The sequence below is a fragment of the Colletotrichum chrysophilum genome (genome assembly GCF_026319265.1).
Source record: "Colletotrichum chrysophilum strain AFK26 chromosome Unknown scaffold_9, whole genome shotgun sequence".
Taxonomy (NCBI): domain Eukaryota; kingdom Fungi; phylum Ascomycota; class Sordariomycetes; order Glomerellales; family Glomerellaceae; genus Colletotrichum; species Colletotrichum chrysophilum.
The window spans coordinates 616,919-631,538 of NW_026517296.1; the positions used below are offsets into that span (position 1 = coordinate 616,919).

Here is a 14,620-nt window from a genome sequence, read left to right on the forward strand (position 1 = left end):
TCGTGTACACCAACTCCGCCCTCCCATCCACGATGTTATCCGAAAACACACCCGTGTCCGCCCCGAGCCCGAAGGCAGGATACACAACCCTCCCCTCAGAATCCCTAATCGGCTCATACGCCCTCCTCACAGACTCAACCTGCTCCGGCCCCAAACACACCTCCCTCTCCTCCTCCCCCTCTTTACAAGCCATCACCGCCGGGTCAAAAACATGCCTCAAAGGCTCATCAACAATCCCATCCTCCACCCCGTCCGCGGCATCAAACATCTCAACCTGCCTCCGCACAATCTCCTCCCACACCTCATTCCTCACATACCCCTCCGAGCCAATATCAGGCCACCCAATCCTCGTTGCCAAAATCCCCTTGGACGCCACAATATGCAACCAATCTACCCCGGGTGCGCCGACCAGCACCCCATCAAAGTCGTCCGGAAATAACGCCGCTTCCTGCAACCCCTGCCGCCCCCCCGTACTACACCCCTGATAATACCTCACCTTCTCCTCCCGGCGGTAATACGCGCCGACAACCCTCCGCGCCGTCTCAACCTCAACATGCACCCCCCTCGTCCCAAAGTCTCGGATCGTCTCCGGCTTGTCCAGGAAGAAATCCCACCCCGCCGCGCCGTCGTGTCCTGCATTCGTCCCGAAGGTCGCAAACCCGAGCAGACAACCGCTCTGCAAGACGGGGTAATCGACGCAGCCGCCGATGCCGCCCGTCCCTGACGCGAGCAGCCGGGAGTTCCAGGCCTCGGGGGGCGGTAGCCAGCCTTCCACGCGCACGGCGCTTGAGGGGGATGTTGCAACGTCAAGGACGACCCGGCAGATTGAGATGGGTGTTGTGAGGTTGAAGGAGGCGCCGCCACAAGAGGGGACTTGCGGGATGAGGAGGGTGGTGTTGGCGGGGTGGAGGGAGGCCGATATGAGGGTTGTATTTGGGAGGGTGAAGGTCGTTGCGGTGCAGTTGGGGGTGAATGCGAGAGTGGATTTTATGAGGACCGAGAGTATGAAGGCGAGATATGGCTTCATTTTGAGTCAGAGAGGAGCCGTGAAAGAATTGCAAGCAAACTTGAGAGTGTGTTTCTGATGCCATGTCATCTAAATCAGATTTGTTGTCCGGGGACATGATCTAGATGTGTACCAAGTCCATGAGACTGGTCTGAGGAAAACGACACCCCGAACGAAGAGTTGTAATCGGACTTCGGCGCCGATGGCCGTAAGAAGAATCACTGCCTACGATGATCCTCCGGGCCTACCCCGCGCGGGGTTTTACAAGTCATTGCGGGGAAACGGTCGATAGCATTGCCAATCATTTACTAGGACGCCATCCAAAGAGCACGGTAATTAGCTATTTGGAGTTGACGAATAACCGCAGAGGTATGCAGATGACTGCGTATCAGGTAGCTTGTCGTCTTCGCTGGAGAACGAAGCATCATTGCATACCTACTTGGTGCAGATCGGCGGCCGCGGAGGAGAGCCCGGAAAAGCGGGGCCGGATCGGGGCCGGATCGGGCCCCAAACAGGCAACTTTTTCTACTAACGCAGTATGCTGCTACGGCTTGTATTCCATCCATGGACCAGATACTTAACAGCACAAGATGATTGTGGAAGCATTGTCGCAACCAAATTTCTATTCCTCTCTATATCCGACGCATACTTCTTCTAACTACTAAAGCGTCTAAAACTTCGCCAAGGTGGTGCCGACCTTGTGCTTCCCAGCGAGCTCCAGAATGACCTTTCCAAGCGACAGATCCATGATACCAATGCCAACACTCTTATACACAACAAGACCATTCGCAAGCCACTCCTTCAGCCCCTTCGCCTCATCGTCGCCCGCTTTCCGCAGCCTGTCCGTGAACTCGCCAACTTCGACAATCTTCTCCGCGGGAATCTTGGCCTCCACAAGCTCGCCGGCCTCCAAAAAGCACGCCTCCCGGCTGTCCACAAAGATCACGCCATCCTTCTTCTCGCCCTGCGACGGCGCATACGCTCCCAGCGGCGTGTCGATAACAGCCCTGAGGAAGTCGGGGTCGATCTCCTTCATGTTGAGCTTGTACGACCCAATCGCGGCAATGTACCGCGTCTTCGCCGTCGCGCGCTCCGACGTCAGCCACTCCGCGGGGAACAGCCGCTCAGTCGAGGGCGTCGTGCAGAAGATGACATCGCTCCCCTCAACAGCAGCCCGCAGCGCACCCTCATCCGCAGGCGTCGTCCCCGGCGCGGCCTCGATGACAGAGAACTCCACCCCCGAGCAGTCCCCAACACCACTTGCGGAACCCATCTGCCGCAACCGCTCGATCAGCTGGCGCGCGCGGCCCTCAGACCGGTTAACGATCGTGACGCTCTTCATATCCCCGCCGCGCAGCACGAGAGCCAGGCGCAGATGCCACAGCGCCTGCTTCCCCGCGCCGAAGACCACAATCTTCTCCGTCGCCTGTCGGTAGCGGTACAGCAGGATGGAGCCCAGCGACGTACGGAAGGCGGTCAGCTCCTCGGCGTTGATCACGCCGACGGCGCGGCCGGTGCCATCGCACACGGTGAGCACGCAGCGCAGGCCGCCGGCCGCGGCGTGCGGCGGCGGGAGCCCGACGACCTTGACGGACATGCCGCCCTCCATGGTCGCGGGCATGAAGAGGCCGGTGGTGCCGTCCGGGCGGACGACGGCGGCGCGGTGCGGCTGGTATTGTGCTTCTTGGCCGACGGAGTAGGAGAGGAAGGCGTCCGTGAGGACGTCGGACATGTGGGAGACGTCGTCGGGGCCGAAGTTCTGGAAGAGCTGTTTTACGTCCTCGTCGGACAGGACTGTGAAAGCCATGGTGGGGGGTGGGGGGTTGGTGTCTGCGATTTCTGGGAATGGGCGTTCGCTAGTGAGTTTTTGGAGAACTTTCGCCTTGGGACTAAAGATATAAGTTGAAGAAGGGAGTTTGAGCGCTGCAAAGAAAGTAAAATGAGTGTTGTTGAATATGGTCTGAGGATGTGTAAACGGGTGGACCGAAGTAAGCCGGTCCCTCTCCGAGGATTTGCATGCTGCGGGGCGCCGGTCGGACCCCTGTCCCCGTGGCCCGATCTCGGACCCCCTCGGCTTGACCTGCCGGTTCCGTTGAGTTTTCTTGCCCTTTTGAGCCAGAATGTCGGGGTTCACCAGTCGGAATAATAGTGCAGAAAGTCGGAGGCTCAAGCCGACTTTCCATTTGATGTACGTTGGTTATACTGCGGCTTCTGTGATCGCATCATGTGTTGTCTGTTTTGGCTCGTGGATGTAATCACACATGTGATGATAGAATATTGTGATGCCAATGATACAGTCACAGCGAGCATGTTTAAGGACAAATGCGAGTCGCCATAATCATACCATTTCATCCGAGTTGGATTGACTCCGATTGCTTCAATCAGCGATATACTCCTGCGGGTGTGCAGCATTGGCTTACTTGCAGGTAAACGGCCTACCAGTGCCGATGCAAGATTGGCGATCACCGGTCTAGTTCTGTCTCTGGACTCCAATTCGCTTGACGGTGATCTTGTCTGGTTGTTAATTTTGCAGCAATATTTTGACGTGGCCTTGCATCTTTATGGGAAGCAATTCCTACCCAGACGTCTAAAAGAGACTGCATCACGGAGATGCGTGCGTCAATAAATTGGCCCAACCCGCAACAAGACGTCGATCGAGGGGGGAAAGTCTCAAGAGGCAAGTGAACCGCGCCTTGCCCCCTTTCGTCATCGCCAGCATGGATGTATTGGAAGACTGCCGGCTGAGCGCAAATAGAAAGCAGGCAATCGTCGACACCAGGTCTTGGGTTTGCAACGGCGTCATCTGGATTGGTGGTCGTGGTCCGTGTCGGATAGTCCACATGATGCCTCCCCACGATGCCTCCCTTTCGGTAGAACTCTCCCGAATACGGTCCCTGCCGCCACATCACCTCCTTCCGCGTCATAACCCGAGCTCTGCATGTTTTGTCGAAAGGGCTGTTCGATCCACGCGATACACCTTGCCTCGCCGCGCCGGCCGCGGGAAACCTAACGCGGAGATGGTGCGGAGGTAACGTGGAAGAGTGCGAGCATCGAAAACTCTCGACTTCGGATGACCTCTCGGAAAGAGGTAACTCAAGGCTTTGGCGGATAAATCATAACGGATGCGTCTGTACTTTGATCAGCGATGCCCATCAAACCAAATGAGAGAAACTGCTGCCGAGCTTGTGCTCAAGTTGACAGACCGGAGGGAGGGAGGGCTGGCTTCCGCCACACCACCAAACAATCAACCCAAACCCAGTGTCATCGCCCGAACGTCATAAATGTCAGTTTGCGTTCAGACTGAATCGCAGAGACGGCGATCACGTTCATCGCATCGTAGTCAGCTGCCATCCCGAGTACCCGGGACGTCCGCATCCACCGTGAACCAACGACCAACAAACCAACAAACGCGGCGCCGGCGCCGGCGCCGTGATGGTGCGGCGCAGCAGCATAACGCCGGACCATAACGGCCGAGTTCAGAGAGAACCCAAAACTCCCAAAAAGTCGGGGGGATCGCAAGGTCTTCGGCAGGATTTAGCGCCAAATCTCTCTCTCAGAACCCCGTCTGAACCCCACCAAAAGTCCGCAACGTCGGGTGCCAGACCGGGAGGGCACGGCCAAGGGCGCCAAGGATGCGCGGACTTTCGGGTCCGCGGGGCCATCACCGGCCCGCTGCAGCGCCCTCTGAGACACTTTTTTTGGACATTGCGTGCAGCATGCATGCTCTGCTCTTAGCTGCAACGGTCTCTGCTGCCGTGTCACCCTGTCAAATGCAAGCACGCCCAAGAATTGTCGCTCATTGCCAGAGGTGATGACAAACCGGGAGGTCCCTTTTCGACCGACGTTGACCGGTGCTGCGAAAACGAGGAAAAGAACGGCCTGCTGTAGCGTCTTGCATATCCGTCGCCGCCACCATCGAAAGAAACCTACCTCACGTTCCCCCGGCCGGTTCTAGTCCAATACCCGCTGTCGTGCTCCCCACGGCACCCCCTGGGCCTGCCTTAGGTCCAGTCCAAGCAGCAGCCCTGATGCGCCCTGTGCCCGCCACTTCGACGACATCACTCCAGACGACTTACACGCACAAAGCGGGTGTGAGATCCACTTCCATGCCAAAACCTCGGAGCCGAGCTGCCATCTCAGGAAACACATCAGGCCCATTTCCTGTATGAAGGTATGAACCGCAGACGTTAGGATGCCACATTGACCGTAAAAGAACAAGGATAGAGGGTGTGTGGTAATCGACGGGAAGGATTGCGCCTACCCGTGTTTCTGCCCTGCACGATGAGACTACCGACAGCTCACATTTCCGACTTCTCTTACAGCCGCACCCCCCCCCTTTGTGCTCGCCTAGCGCCTAGTGCCCATGAGAGAGTGAGAAAAAGAGAAAGCGAACCTATCCCGAGTCGAGACTAGGAGAGACGGGCGGGACAAATCGTCTCAACGGCCCGCCGCGCGTCATGGGCACTCTCCCGCCCACGGTGTGGGAGCGGCGTTGCTCGATCGACGGGCCTATCACCAAGTGGGAAAGGAGCAGGAAAACTCTAGATTCGTCCGCGGAGTAGCTCCACGCCTCCATGACATCTGCAAGATGATATGAGAAAAGAAGGGACCCAAGAGTGTTCGTATCATGCATGACGGCGTCCGGATGGGCCCCGGGGGGCGTTGGAGTCGCGAAAGGATACCCGGCAAGTCGATGCCGCTGCGGTCTGCGGTCTGCGGTATGAGGCTTGGGGTCCTGTCGGGTTCGTCTGTGCCTTGACTTGACTCGGGCACAGTCCGCCGGCCGGGTTCCTTTGGCGAATGGATGGCGGGGAAATGGTAAACAGCCTGTGACGTTGACGTTTTATGAAGGTGCAGAGGGCCATCGTTGGTATTCTAAGTTTGATATGGTGAAGGGGTGTGTATGCTGCGGAGAAGCAGTATATAAAGAGTTCGCTACGACCCGGTTGAGATGTCTGTACTCGACTCTTGATATCAGGCAATCTAGTTTCTCTAGTCTTTCAGTCTTCGACTCGCCAGACCTCTGGTTACAGCTTCATGTGCATCCCTTCATCATAATCCTCCATCACTAACTTACCAGACCGCCAAAGGATGTTGTCAGACATCCAAGCAGCGAGCCCAAGGCTCTCCCCCTTCATCCTCTGGCCCACCGTGGTCGTCTCCCTGGTATGAACCTCACTTACAGTCCAACCACTCCAAACACCACACCTCAAAGCAGCAACTAACACCAAATCCACTACCCCCCAGGCCCTCATCTACGCCCTCCTCTCAGCAATCTACAACCTCACCCTCCACCCGCTCGCAAAACACCCCGGCCCAAAGCTCTGGGCCGCCTCCCGCCTGCCCTACTCCCTCATGCTCCTCCGCGGCAACCCGCACAAGGACATCCTCGCCCTGCACGCCCGCTACGGCGACGTCGTCCGCCTCTCCCCGTCCCTCCTCTCTTTCCAGGCCCCGGACGCCTGGAAGGAGGTCATGGGCCACCGCAAGGGCGGCAAGCTCGAGGAGAACGCCAAGCTGCCCGACTTCATCGACGAGCGCCACGCCGACCTCATCTCCGCGAACCGCGAGGACCACGCCCGCTACCGCCGCATTTTGTCTCATGGCTTCTCCGCCAAGAGCATGCAGGACCAGCAGCCCATCATCAAGTCCTACATCGACCTGCTCATCGAGCGCCTGCACAGCATCGCCGGCCAGGGCCCGCTCGACGTCGTGCAGTGGTACAACTTCACCACTTTTGATATCATCGGCGACCTGGCCTTCGGCGAGTCCTTCGGCTGCCTCGAGAACTCGGACTACCACCCGTGGGTGCGCCTCATTTTTGATGATATCAAGGTCGGCATCTACTTCTTCGTCTTCAAGAGCTACAAGCTGGTCGAGCCGCTGCTCAAGATGTTCGTGCCCAAGTCGCTGCTCGACAAGCGCGTCGCGCATTACCAGCTCATCGAGGAGAAGCTCGACCGGCGCATCGCGATGGGCACGCCGCGGCCGGACTTTGCGCAGTCGATGCTGAACAAGACTGGTGATGAAGTAAGCCCTTCCCCGTTCCCGCTTTCTCGTCAATGTCATGTCAACTTACACAAATCTCACACAAGGCCCTCACCCGCACCGAGCTCATCATGCACTCCCGCCTCCTCATCATCGCCGGCTCCGAGACAACAGCCACCGCCCTCTCCGGTGCCACCTACCTCCTCTGCTCTAACCCGTCTACCCTCGCCAAGCTCAACCAAGAGGTCCGCTCCGCCTTCGCCTCCGAGGACGAGATCGACATCATCTCCACCGCAAAGCTCGACTACCTCCAGGCCGTCCTCGAGGAGGCCCTGCGCATGTACCCGCCCGTCCCGAGCGCTTTGCCCCGCGTCACGCCGCCGGGCGGCCAGGAGATTCTGGGGCAGTGGATTCCCGGGAACGTGAGTGTTGTCCCTTGTCACTTGTCCTTCGACAAACAGGGAGTTGGTATCTTGGGGGTGAAGGATTCTGACGTGAAAGAACAGACGACGCTCGACATCTGGCACTGGGCAATGTACCACAACGAGAAGAACTTCCGCAAGCCCTTCGATTTCCACCCGGAGCGCTGGATGGGCGACCCCGAGTTTGCAAACGACTCGCTCGACGCCCTTAAGCCGTTCCACATTGGCCCGAGAAACTGTCTCGGCATGAAGTATGTCGTCCATCCTTCTTCCCCTTTTATTCTCAGTCCCCCGTTCGCTCTTCACCAAACAGCATCACCAATTGAGTCTAAATCATATGAGTCGAGTACTGACTGTGGCAAAACAACAATAGCCTCGCCTACGCAGAGATGCGCATGATCCTCGCCCGCGTAATCTACAACTTCGACCTCCAGCTCGCCGAGGAGAGCAGGGACTGGCTGCGCTGCGACCAGCACCAGGTCCACATCCTCTGGAACAAGCCGCCGCTCAAGGTGCACATGACGCCCAGGAAGAGAGAATAAAGGGGTCAGTCAGTAGCAGTATTAATTACACAGCCCCCCTCCGGCGTGTGTTTTTGGCGGGGATTCTTCATCAGCTCTGAAGAGTTACGGTTTATGAACTCTTCACAACTGTCCAATTTTTTTTTATCAGGCTTTCTTGTTATCGTGGGTATTGGGGTAGAAGAATTCAGGTGTTAGATTTGGATAAAGTCGAGATTCGGGATACGGGTTCAAATTGTGACTTTGTTCATAGCATTGAGCAAAGTTGTTTTACTGGTTTAACTTGTTGATTTTCTTGTGCTGCGTGGGCTTTGAAAGTTCATTGACATCATAGCATTGCAAAATTGATAGTTTTAAACTAGACAGCGACTGATGATATCTCCATTCGCCTTGGTCTTTCGTCTCTCATCCTGTGCGCATACTCTGAGTCGGATTCAGCTCTCCCTCCTTATTTCTGTTCATCCCCTGCCTCTCTCTCTCTCTCTCTCTCTCTCTCTCTCTCTCTCTCTCTCTTTCTCCCTTGCCCTCTATACTTCTGTTCTTCCTCTAGCTCTCTTCTGTAATGACTTTACTTTTCTGTTCTTCCTCTGTCTTCCCGTCTCTGTCTCTCCGCAGTCATAAGTCATAAGTCTACCCCCCCTCACGACTTCGCATCCTTACCCCCTTTCCGACCATGTAGTCAATGCTTCCTCCTCGGCGCGCGGTGGTACTGGTTCGCCCACTTGACCTTGACCCCAATCTCGTCCGCAATCTTGTACACGAAATTCGGCTCCCGCAGAAACTGCCTCGCCACCAGCACCGCGTCCGCCTGCGTGACCTGCCCATGCTCCTCGTCCACCTCCAGCGTCGCGCAGTTGCCCTGGTCCACGCCGTTGTGCCCGCTCGCCTCGCCGTTCGTCTGCTCCCCGCGCGCCTGCACGATGCTGCGCGCCATCTCGCCGCTCGAGATCATGCCCACGGCGCCGATGAGCAGCGCCTTGCCCTCTTCTTCGAGCGCCGCCCGGATCTTGCCCGCGATGCTGACCTGGTAGTACGGCGAGATCTCAATCTTCTGCGCGTGGTTGTTGCCGCCCGAGGACACGTCGAGCAGGTCGACGCCGGCGTCGGGCAGGAGCTTCGCGAGGCGCAGCGAGTCGTCGACGGTCCAGGACGGCGCGCCGGCGTACTCCATCCACTCGGTGGCCGAGATGCGCAGGAAGAGTGGCATGCCGGACGGGATGACATCGCGGACGGCCTGGATGGTCTCGAAGAGGAAGCGGGTGCGGTTCTCGAAGCTGCCGCCGTATTGGTCGGTGCGTTGCTGTGAGTTTGTCAGTTACTGGTCGTTTTTATGATAAGAAGACAACCTACGTTGCTCAGAGGCGACAAGAACTCTGAGATCAAGTACCCATGCGCGCCGTGAATCTCAATGACATCGAACCCGGCCTCGACAGCCCTCTTCGCGCTCTCGGCGAACTTCTTCACCAACACAGCAATCTCCTCGACGCTCAGCTCCTTCGGCAGCGCCCACCCCTCGTCAAAGGGGATACTGCTCGGCCCGACCACATCCTCAGGCCACCCGCCCTCCTCCTCCTTCGCCAGCGCCTTGCCGACTTTCTCCGTAATCCACGGCGCGAGCGTGCTCGCCTTGCGGCCCGCGTGCGCGAGCTGGATCCCCGCAAGCTGGCCCTGCGAGTGCACGAAATCAACAACACGCTTCAGCGGCGCCGTCTGCGAATCCGCCCACAGGCCGACGTCCTCGGGCGAGATGCGGCCGCGCGGCTCGACGGCGGTGGCCTCGACGATGGTCAGCCCCGCGCCGTGCAGCGCGAACTGGCCCAGGTGCACGAGGTGGTAGTCCGTCACGTGGCCGTCGCGGGCGGAGTACTGGCACATGGGCGAGACCCAGACGCGGTTGTTGATGGTGAGGTCGCGGATGCGGAGGGGCTGGAACAGCGTCGGGGCCCGGGGGGAGGCGTCGACGGGGGTGCCGGCGGGGGGCTCCTGGGCCGGGGTGTAAAACGGCACGTTGGGGGCCGGCTTGTTTGCGGTTTTTGTCATTGTCGCTTGCGGGAAGGGGGGGAGAGACGTGGACGTGCGGGAATGATTGCGATGCTGCTGCGATGGGACGGGTGTGCGTGCGGGGATTGTCCTCTGTTCTGTCTGTGCCGGGGGAGGATGAGGCTAGTCAGTGACGACAACGGGCGTCGGTTGTGGTGTTTTGCTGTTTTGGCAGAGGTTTCGAGTTGATGATGTTGCTGTCAGTCTTTTTGACGTCGACAACTGGGGGCGGAAGGGGGAACGGGGGTTTATGAACAAGGTTATAAATCCCGACAGCGGAAGACAGATCCCGCGAAGATGGGGCAGTCGAGCGTGCTTTGTGGTAGTTGGTCGTCGATTTGTCAAACTTATCCCGGTCGAGATAGGAAAGAAGCTCGTCGGTGGTTGGTGCCGTCACACGTTTCTCGTCCTTTGAGCAATTACCCAGCAAGAGACACTAACTGGACAAGTGTGGGGTCCGCAGAGGCAAGATTTATCAGCTTCGGTGCAAAGGTACGCCGTCCAGTAACGAATTGCAGCACAGCGCCTTACAACCACCGCCCTAAAACAACCGCGGCATCTCCATATCTCGCGCCATCAGTGAAGCCATCCATTCCCACTTTGCTGAGTAATTGGAATTGCCGAATAGTGTGCGTCAGTGAGGGATGCATGGCAAAAAACTGTGACGCTCTGCTGTGGCGTCATCCCGAGTTATTTCCCTTTCGCGGCGCCGATCCGGCAACCAACGGCCTGTCTCCCCTCGAGTAGACCTCGCGAACCCCAAAGCTCGATCTGCTTGAGTGTGCCCTCTACGCGCGACACTAGCCCCGTTTCTCGCTACGGCGTTCTCCGTGTTTCCTGTAAATGAAGTCGCATTTTGTTTGTGCAAAGGCGTTTCGAAGACTCTGTTGATCCGTTGCAAGGGTCTTGTTTGACTAGTTGTCGCTTGAGACTAACATGTGCCACAACCCATGATACCGCACGGCCCCATCTACGGCTAAAGTTGTAGGTAAAATCAACGACTTCTTCTCCAAAGGCAACTGAGCCCGAACCATGCCTCTGGTGCGTTAGGGGCGGTTCGCACACATTTTCCAAGCATTGTCACAGGCGAGAAGACCAAAAAGTGATTGAACCATAATCATGAATTCATGACGTACTAACTACATTAGACCTCTGCCCGTTAAGGGGCTTGTGTCTACCTAGGGACCCTTCCCTGAAAGCGGTATCTGTTGAATGCCTTACTTTTCCCCGAGTCCCAAACCCGCTTGCAAAACGCCGTGGAGATATGTTGAAAAAAGAACGCCTATGTTGAATGTGCCTGAGCCCTTCCCCTTTGATTTTTTCCGGTTATCCCCGCGGGTATTGCCACTTCATGTCTGTTGAATAGACCATCGTTTCCCACCCAACACCTAAATCACACTTCATATACATCGCATCATCCGCTTAAGCCTTGTCGGCGTACTTGGTGCGGAAGTACTTGGCGGCGTTGACCATGTTGGTCAGCGCGGCCTTGGTCTCGGCCCACTGACGGGTCTTCAGACCGCAGTCGGGGTTGATCCAGAGCTGCTCAGGGCGGAGACCGTTGTTAAGCATCTCCTCGATGCGGGTCTTGATCTCCTCCTCGGAGGGAACACGAGGGGAGTGGATGTCGTAGACACCAGGGCCGATGTGGCGGGGGTAGGCCTTCTCCTCGAAGACACGGAGGAGCTTGGCGTCAGACTTGCTGTTCTCGATGGACAGGACATCGGCATCGAGGGCGGCGATGGCGTGGAAGAAGTCCTGGAACTCAGAGTAGCAGAAGTGAGAGTGGATCTGAGTGGAGTCCTCGACACCGGCGGTGGACAGCTTGAAGGAGTCGACAGCCCAGGCGAGGTAAGCCTCACGCTCCTTGCCGGAGCGGAGAGGGAGACCCTCACGGAGAGCAGGCTCGTCGACCTGGATGACGTAGATGCCGGCGGCCTCGAGGTCGACAACCTCGTCGCGGAGAGCCAGAGCAAGCTGCTGGGCCTGGACGGACTGGTGAACGTCGTCACGGGGGAAAGACCAGCGCAAGCAGGTGATGGGACCAGTAAGCATGCCCTTCATGACGCGCTTGGAGTGAGCAGCAGCGTACTTGGACTCCTTGACGGTCATGGGCTGGTTGTTGCGGCGAGAGATGTCACCGACAACGATGGGGGGGCGGACGCAGCGGGATCCGTAGGACTGGACCCAGGCGTGGGTGGTGAAGACGTAACCGTCCATGCGCTCACCGAAGTACTGAACCATGTCGTTACGCTCGGGCTCACCGTGGACGAGGACGTCCAGGTCAAGCTCGTTCTGGATGGCGATGACATCGTCCATCTCCTTCTCGATGAACTTCTCGTACTGCTCAGCGGTAATCTCACCCTTGGTGAACTTGTTGCGCTGGATACGGATCTCCTTGGTCTGGGGGAAGGAGCCGATGGTGGTGGTGGGGAAGAGAGGAAGGTTCAGGTGCTTCTTCTGGGCAGCAATACGAGTGGGGAACTCAGACTTGCGGTTGTGCATCTCAGGGGTGACCTCAGACTGGCGCTTCTTGACGTTGGGGTCGTTGGTGCGGGCAGAGGTGGCACGAGACTGGATGTCCTTGGCGTTGGCATCAAGCTGGGCCTGGACGGAGGCAGCGTTGGTGATGGCCTTGGCAATGGTGGCAACCTCAACGGCCTTCTCGGAGGCGAAGGAGAACCAGGCGTAGACCTCCTCAGGGAGCTTCTTCTCGGAGGTAAGAGTGTGGGGGGTGTGGAGGAGGGAAGAAGAGGTGGCGACGATGACACGGTCCTCGCCGAGCTTGGCAGTAGCCTGCTTGACGGTGTCAATGGCGCGGGAGAAGTTGGTCTTCCAGATGTTACGGCCGTCGACGACACCGGCGGACAGGATCTGCTTGGGGCCGAGCTTCTCAATGACGGGGCCGAGCTGCTCGGGGTTGCGGACAAGGTCGACGTGGAGGCCGTAGACGTTGCTGATGGAGGGGAGGACGTCAAAGTTGTGGACGATGTCACCGAAGTAGGTGGCCAGAACCAGCTTGGGGAGGCCGGCGGCGGTGAGAGCCTCGTAGGCGGGCTTGAAGGCAGCCTTGGACTTCTCGGGCAGGTCGAAGACGAGGATGGGCTCGTCAATCTGGACAGTCTCGGCACCAGCGGCCTTGAGTTGCTTCAGGAGCTCAACGTAGACGGGGAGGAGCTTGTCGAGCAGAGAGATGGGGTCAACGGACTGGCCACGGTCGGGCTTTCCAAGGTGGAGGAAAGAGACGGGGCCGACGAGGACAGGGCGGGTGATGATGCCGGCCTCCTTGGCCTCGTTGAACTCAACAACGGGCTTGGGGTTGGCAGCGAGCTTGAAGGTCTGGCCATCCTGAAGGGTAGGCTTGACGTAGTGGTAGTTGGAGTCGAACCACTTGACCATTTCCTGTTGACGGATCCATCAGTATTTGTTTAACGTTATGGGATTCGTTCATCGCCCGTGCATGAGCGGGGGCGGGGGCGGGGCTTACCAGAGAGGGGACGTCGATGCCGTCCTTCTGGTGGCCACGGCCCATGGCGAAGTACTCGTCAATGGGCTCAAGCTTGGTCTCGGCGTAACGGGGAGGAATGGCCTAGGGCATGTTGTCAGCTTGATGATGAGCTTAGTGATATTCCGGGGTGAGTCACTTACGTTGAAGAGCTGGATGTGGTCAAGGACCTGGTCGTAGAAGGCAAAGTCGTTGGAGGGGATGATGTCGACACCGGCATCCTTCTGGATCTTCCAGTGGGCGAGACGCAGTCTCTTACCCTCAGCGAGGAGCTCATCGCGAGAGAGCTTGCCGGCCCAGTAAGCCTCGTTGGCCTTCTTGAGGTCACGGTTCACACCCATGCGGGGGAAACCCAGAACCGAGGACTGAACCATCTTGAATGCTGTTGCTGATCGACGCAAAAGACTCAAGTGTGATAAAATGATGTGTTGTGAAATTACCCCGCCGACAAGAAGCAAGGTACGGGAGAAAAATTGGGAGTCAGGCGGTTGGGGGAAGAAGGAGAGGAAGAGAAAGAGGACGAAAGAGGAGGAGGGGCAGATGAAGTAGTCTTCCAAAGGTCGAGGTGGTGGACGTGTGAAAAAACTCTAGCGGCCCGCGAGTCGGTGAATTGGGCAATTGCGTGCGAGGGGCAGAGAGGCTGGGCTGGGTCCCGGGGCAGTTGACTGGAGAGCGAAGTCGGCTTGCAGCCTCAATGTCACTTTTTTGTGTTTTTCCCCTCCTTCTCACCGTTGGGTAGGTATGGATAGTCAATGGTACGAGCAATTGGTACTTTGGTGGAGGCCCCGGAGTTTTCGTTATTTTATTTTTTATTTTTATTGATCGCCTCTTTTGGATTCTGCCAGCCAGCCAAACCGCCGGGAGAAAAAAAAATGAGGTGAGAAGTCCTTCCAGTAGCGTTGAGGTGGGGTACTTTGGAAAGGGAAGGAGGGGTTGTCGCAGATTGCTCTTGAGAAAGTGGCCTCTGACACTTCGTGAGAATGCAGCGTGGCGGCTGGCGGGGGACTCAATTGGGGGAATTTTGCTTGAGGTCTCCACTGTTGGCGAGGCACCTTAAGATGGCGGGGTACAAAGCACTATCGCAAGCTGCGAGGGAGCTCCGGCGGGAGGCCGCAAGCCACCCATTGTTTTCTGTTAG

At 57.6% G+C, this 14,620-nt stretch overlaps 4 protein-coding genes across 4 annotated transcripts; 1 reads left to right on the plus strand and 3 right to left on the minus strand.

Moving 5' to 3' along the window:
* Positions 1-1,676: 1,676 nt before the first annotated feature.
* On the minus strand, positions 1,677-2,813 carry COL26b_002038 (uncharacterized protein; the record flags this gene model as incomplete). Its single annotated transcript, XM_053174970.1, has 1 exon — positions 1,677-2,813. The coding sequence occupies one exon, from the start codon at positions 2,811-2,813 to the stop codon at positions 1,677-1,679; it is 1,137 nt and encodes a 378-aa protein (XP_053041265.1).
* A 3,548-nt stretch (positions 2,814-6,361) lies between these two features.
* COL26b_002039 (uncharacterized protein) lies at positions 6,362-7,958 on the plus strand (the record flags this gene model as incomplete). The annotated part of the gene is made up of 4 exons (XM_053174971.1): positions 6,362-7,036; positions 7,102-7,416; positions 7,456-7,667; positions 7,790-7,958. 4 exons carry the CDS (start codon positions 6,362-6,364, stop codon positions 7,956-7,958), a joined length of 1,371 nt encoding a protein of 456 aa, XP_053041266.1.
* A 658-nt stretch (positions 7,959-8,616) lies between these two features.
* COL26b_002040 (uncharacterized protein) lies at positions 8,617-9,977 on the minus strand (the record flags this gene model as incomplete). Its single annotated transcript, XM_053174972.1, has 2 exons — positions 8,617-9,237; positions 9,288-9,977. The coding sequence occupies 2 exons, from the start codon at positions 9,975-9,977 to the stop codon at positions 8,617-8,619; spliced, it is 1,311 nt and encodes a 436-aa protein (XP_053041267.1).
* A 1,422-nt stretch (positions 9,978-11,399) lies between these two features.
* Positions 11,400-13,856, minus strand: MET26 (homocysteine methyltransferase Met26; the record flags this gene model as incomplete). Its single annotated transcript, XM_053174973.1, has 3 exons — positions 11,400-13,379; positions 13,465-13,566; positions 13,626-13,856. The coding sequence occupies 3 exons, from the start codon at positions 13,854-13,856 to the stop codon at positions 11,400-11,402; spliced, it is 2,313 nt and encodes a 770-aa protein (XP_053041268.1).
* Between the last annotated feature and the right edge of the window lie 764 nt (positions 13,857-14,620).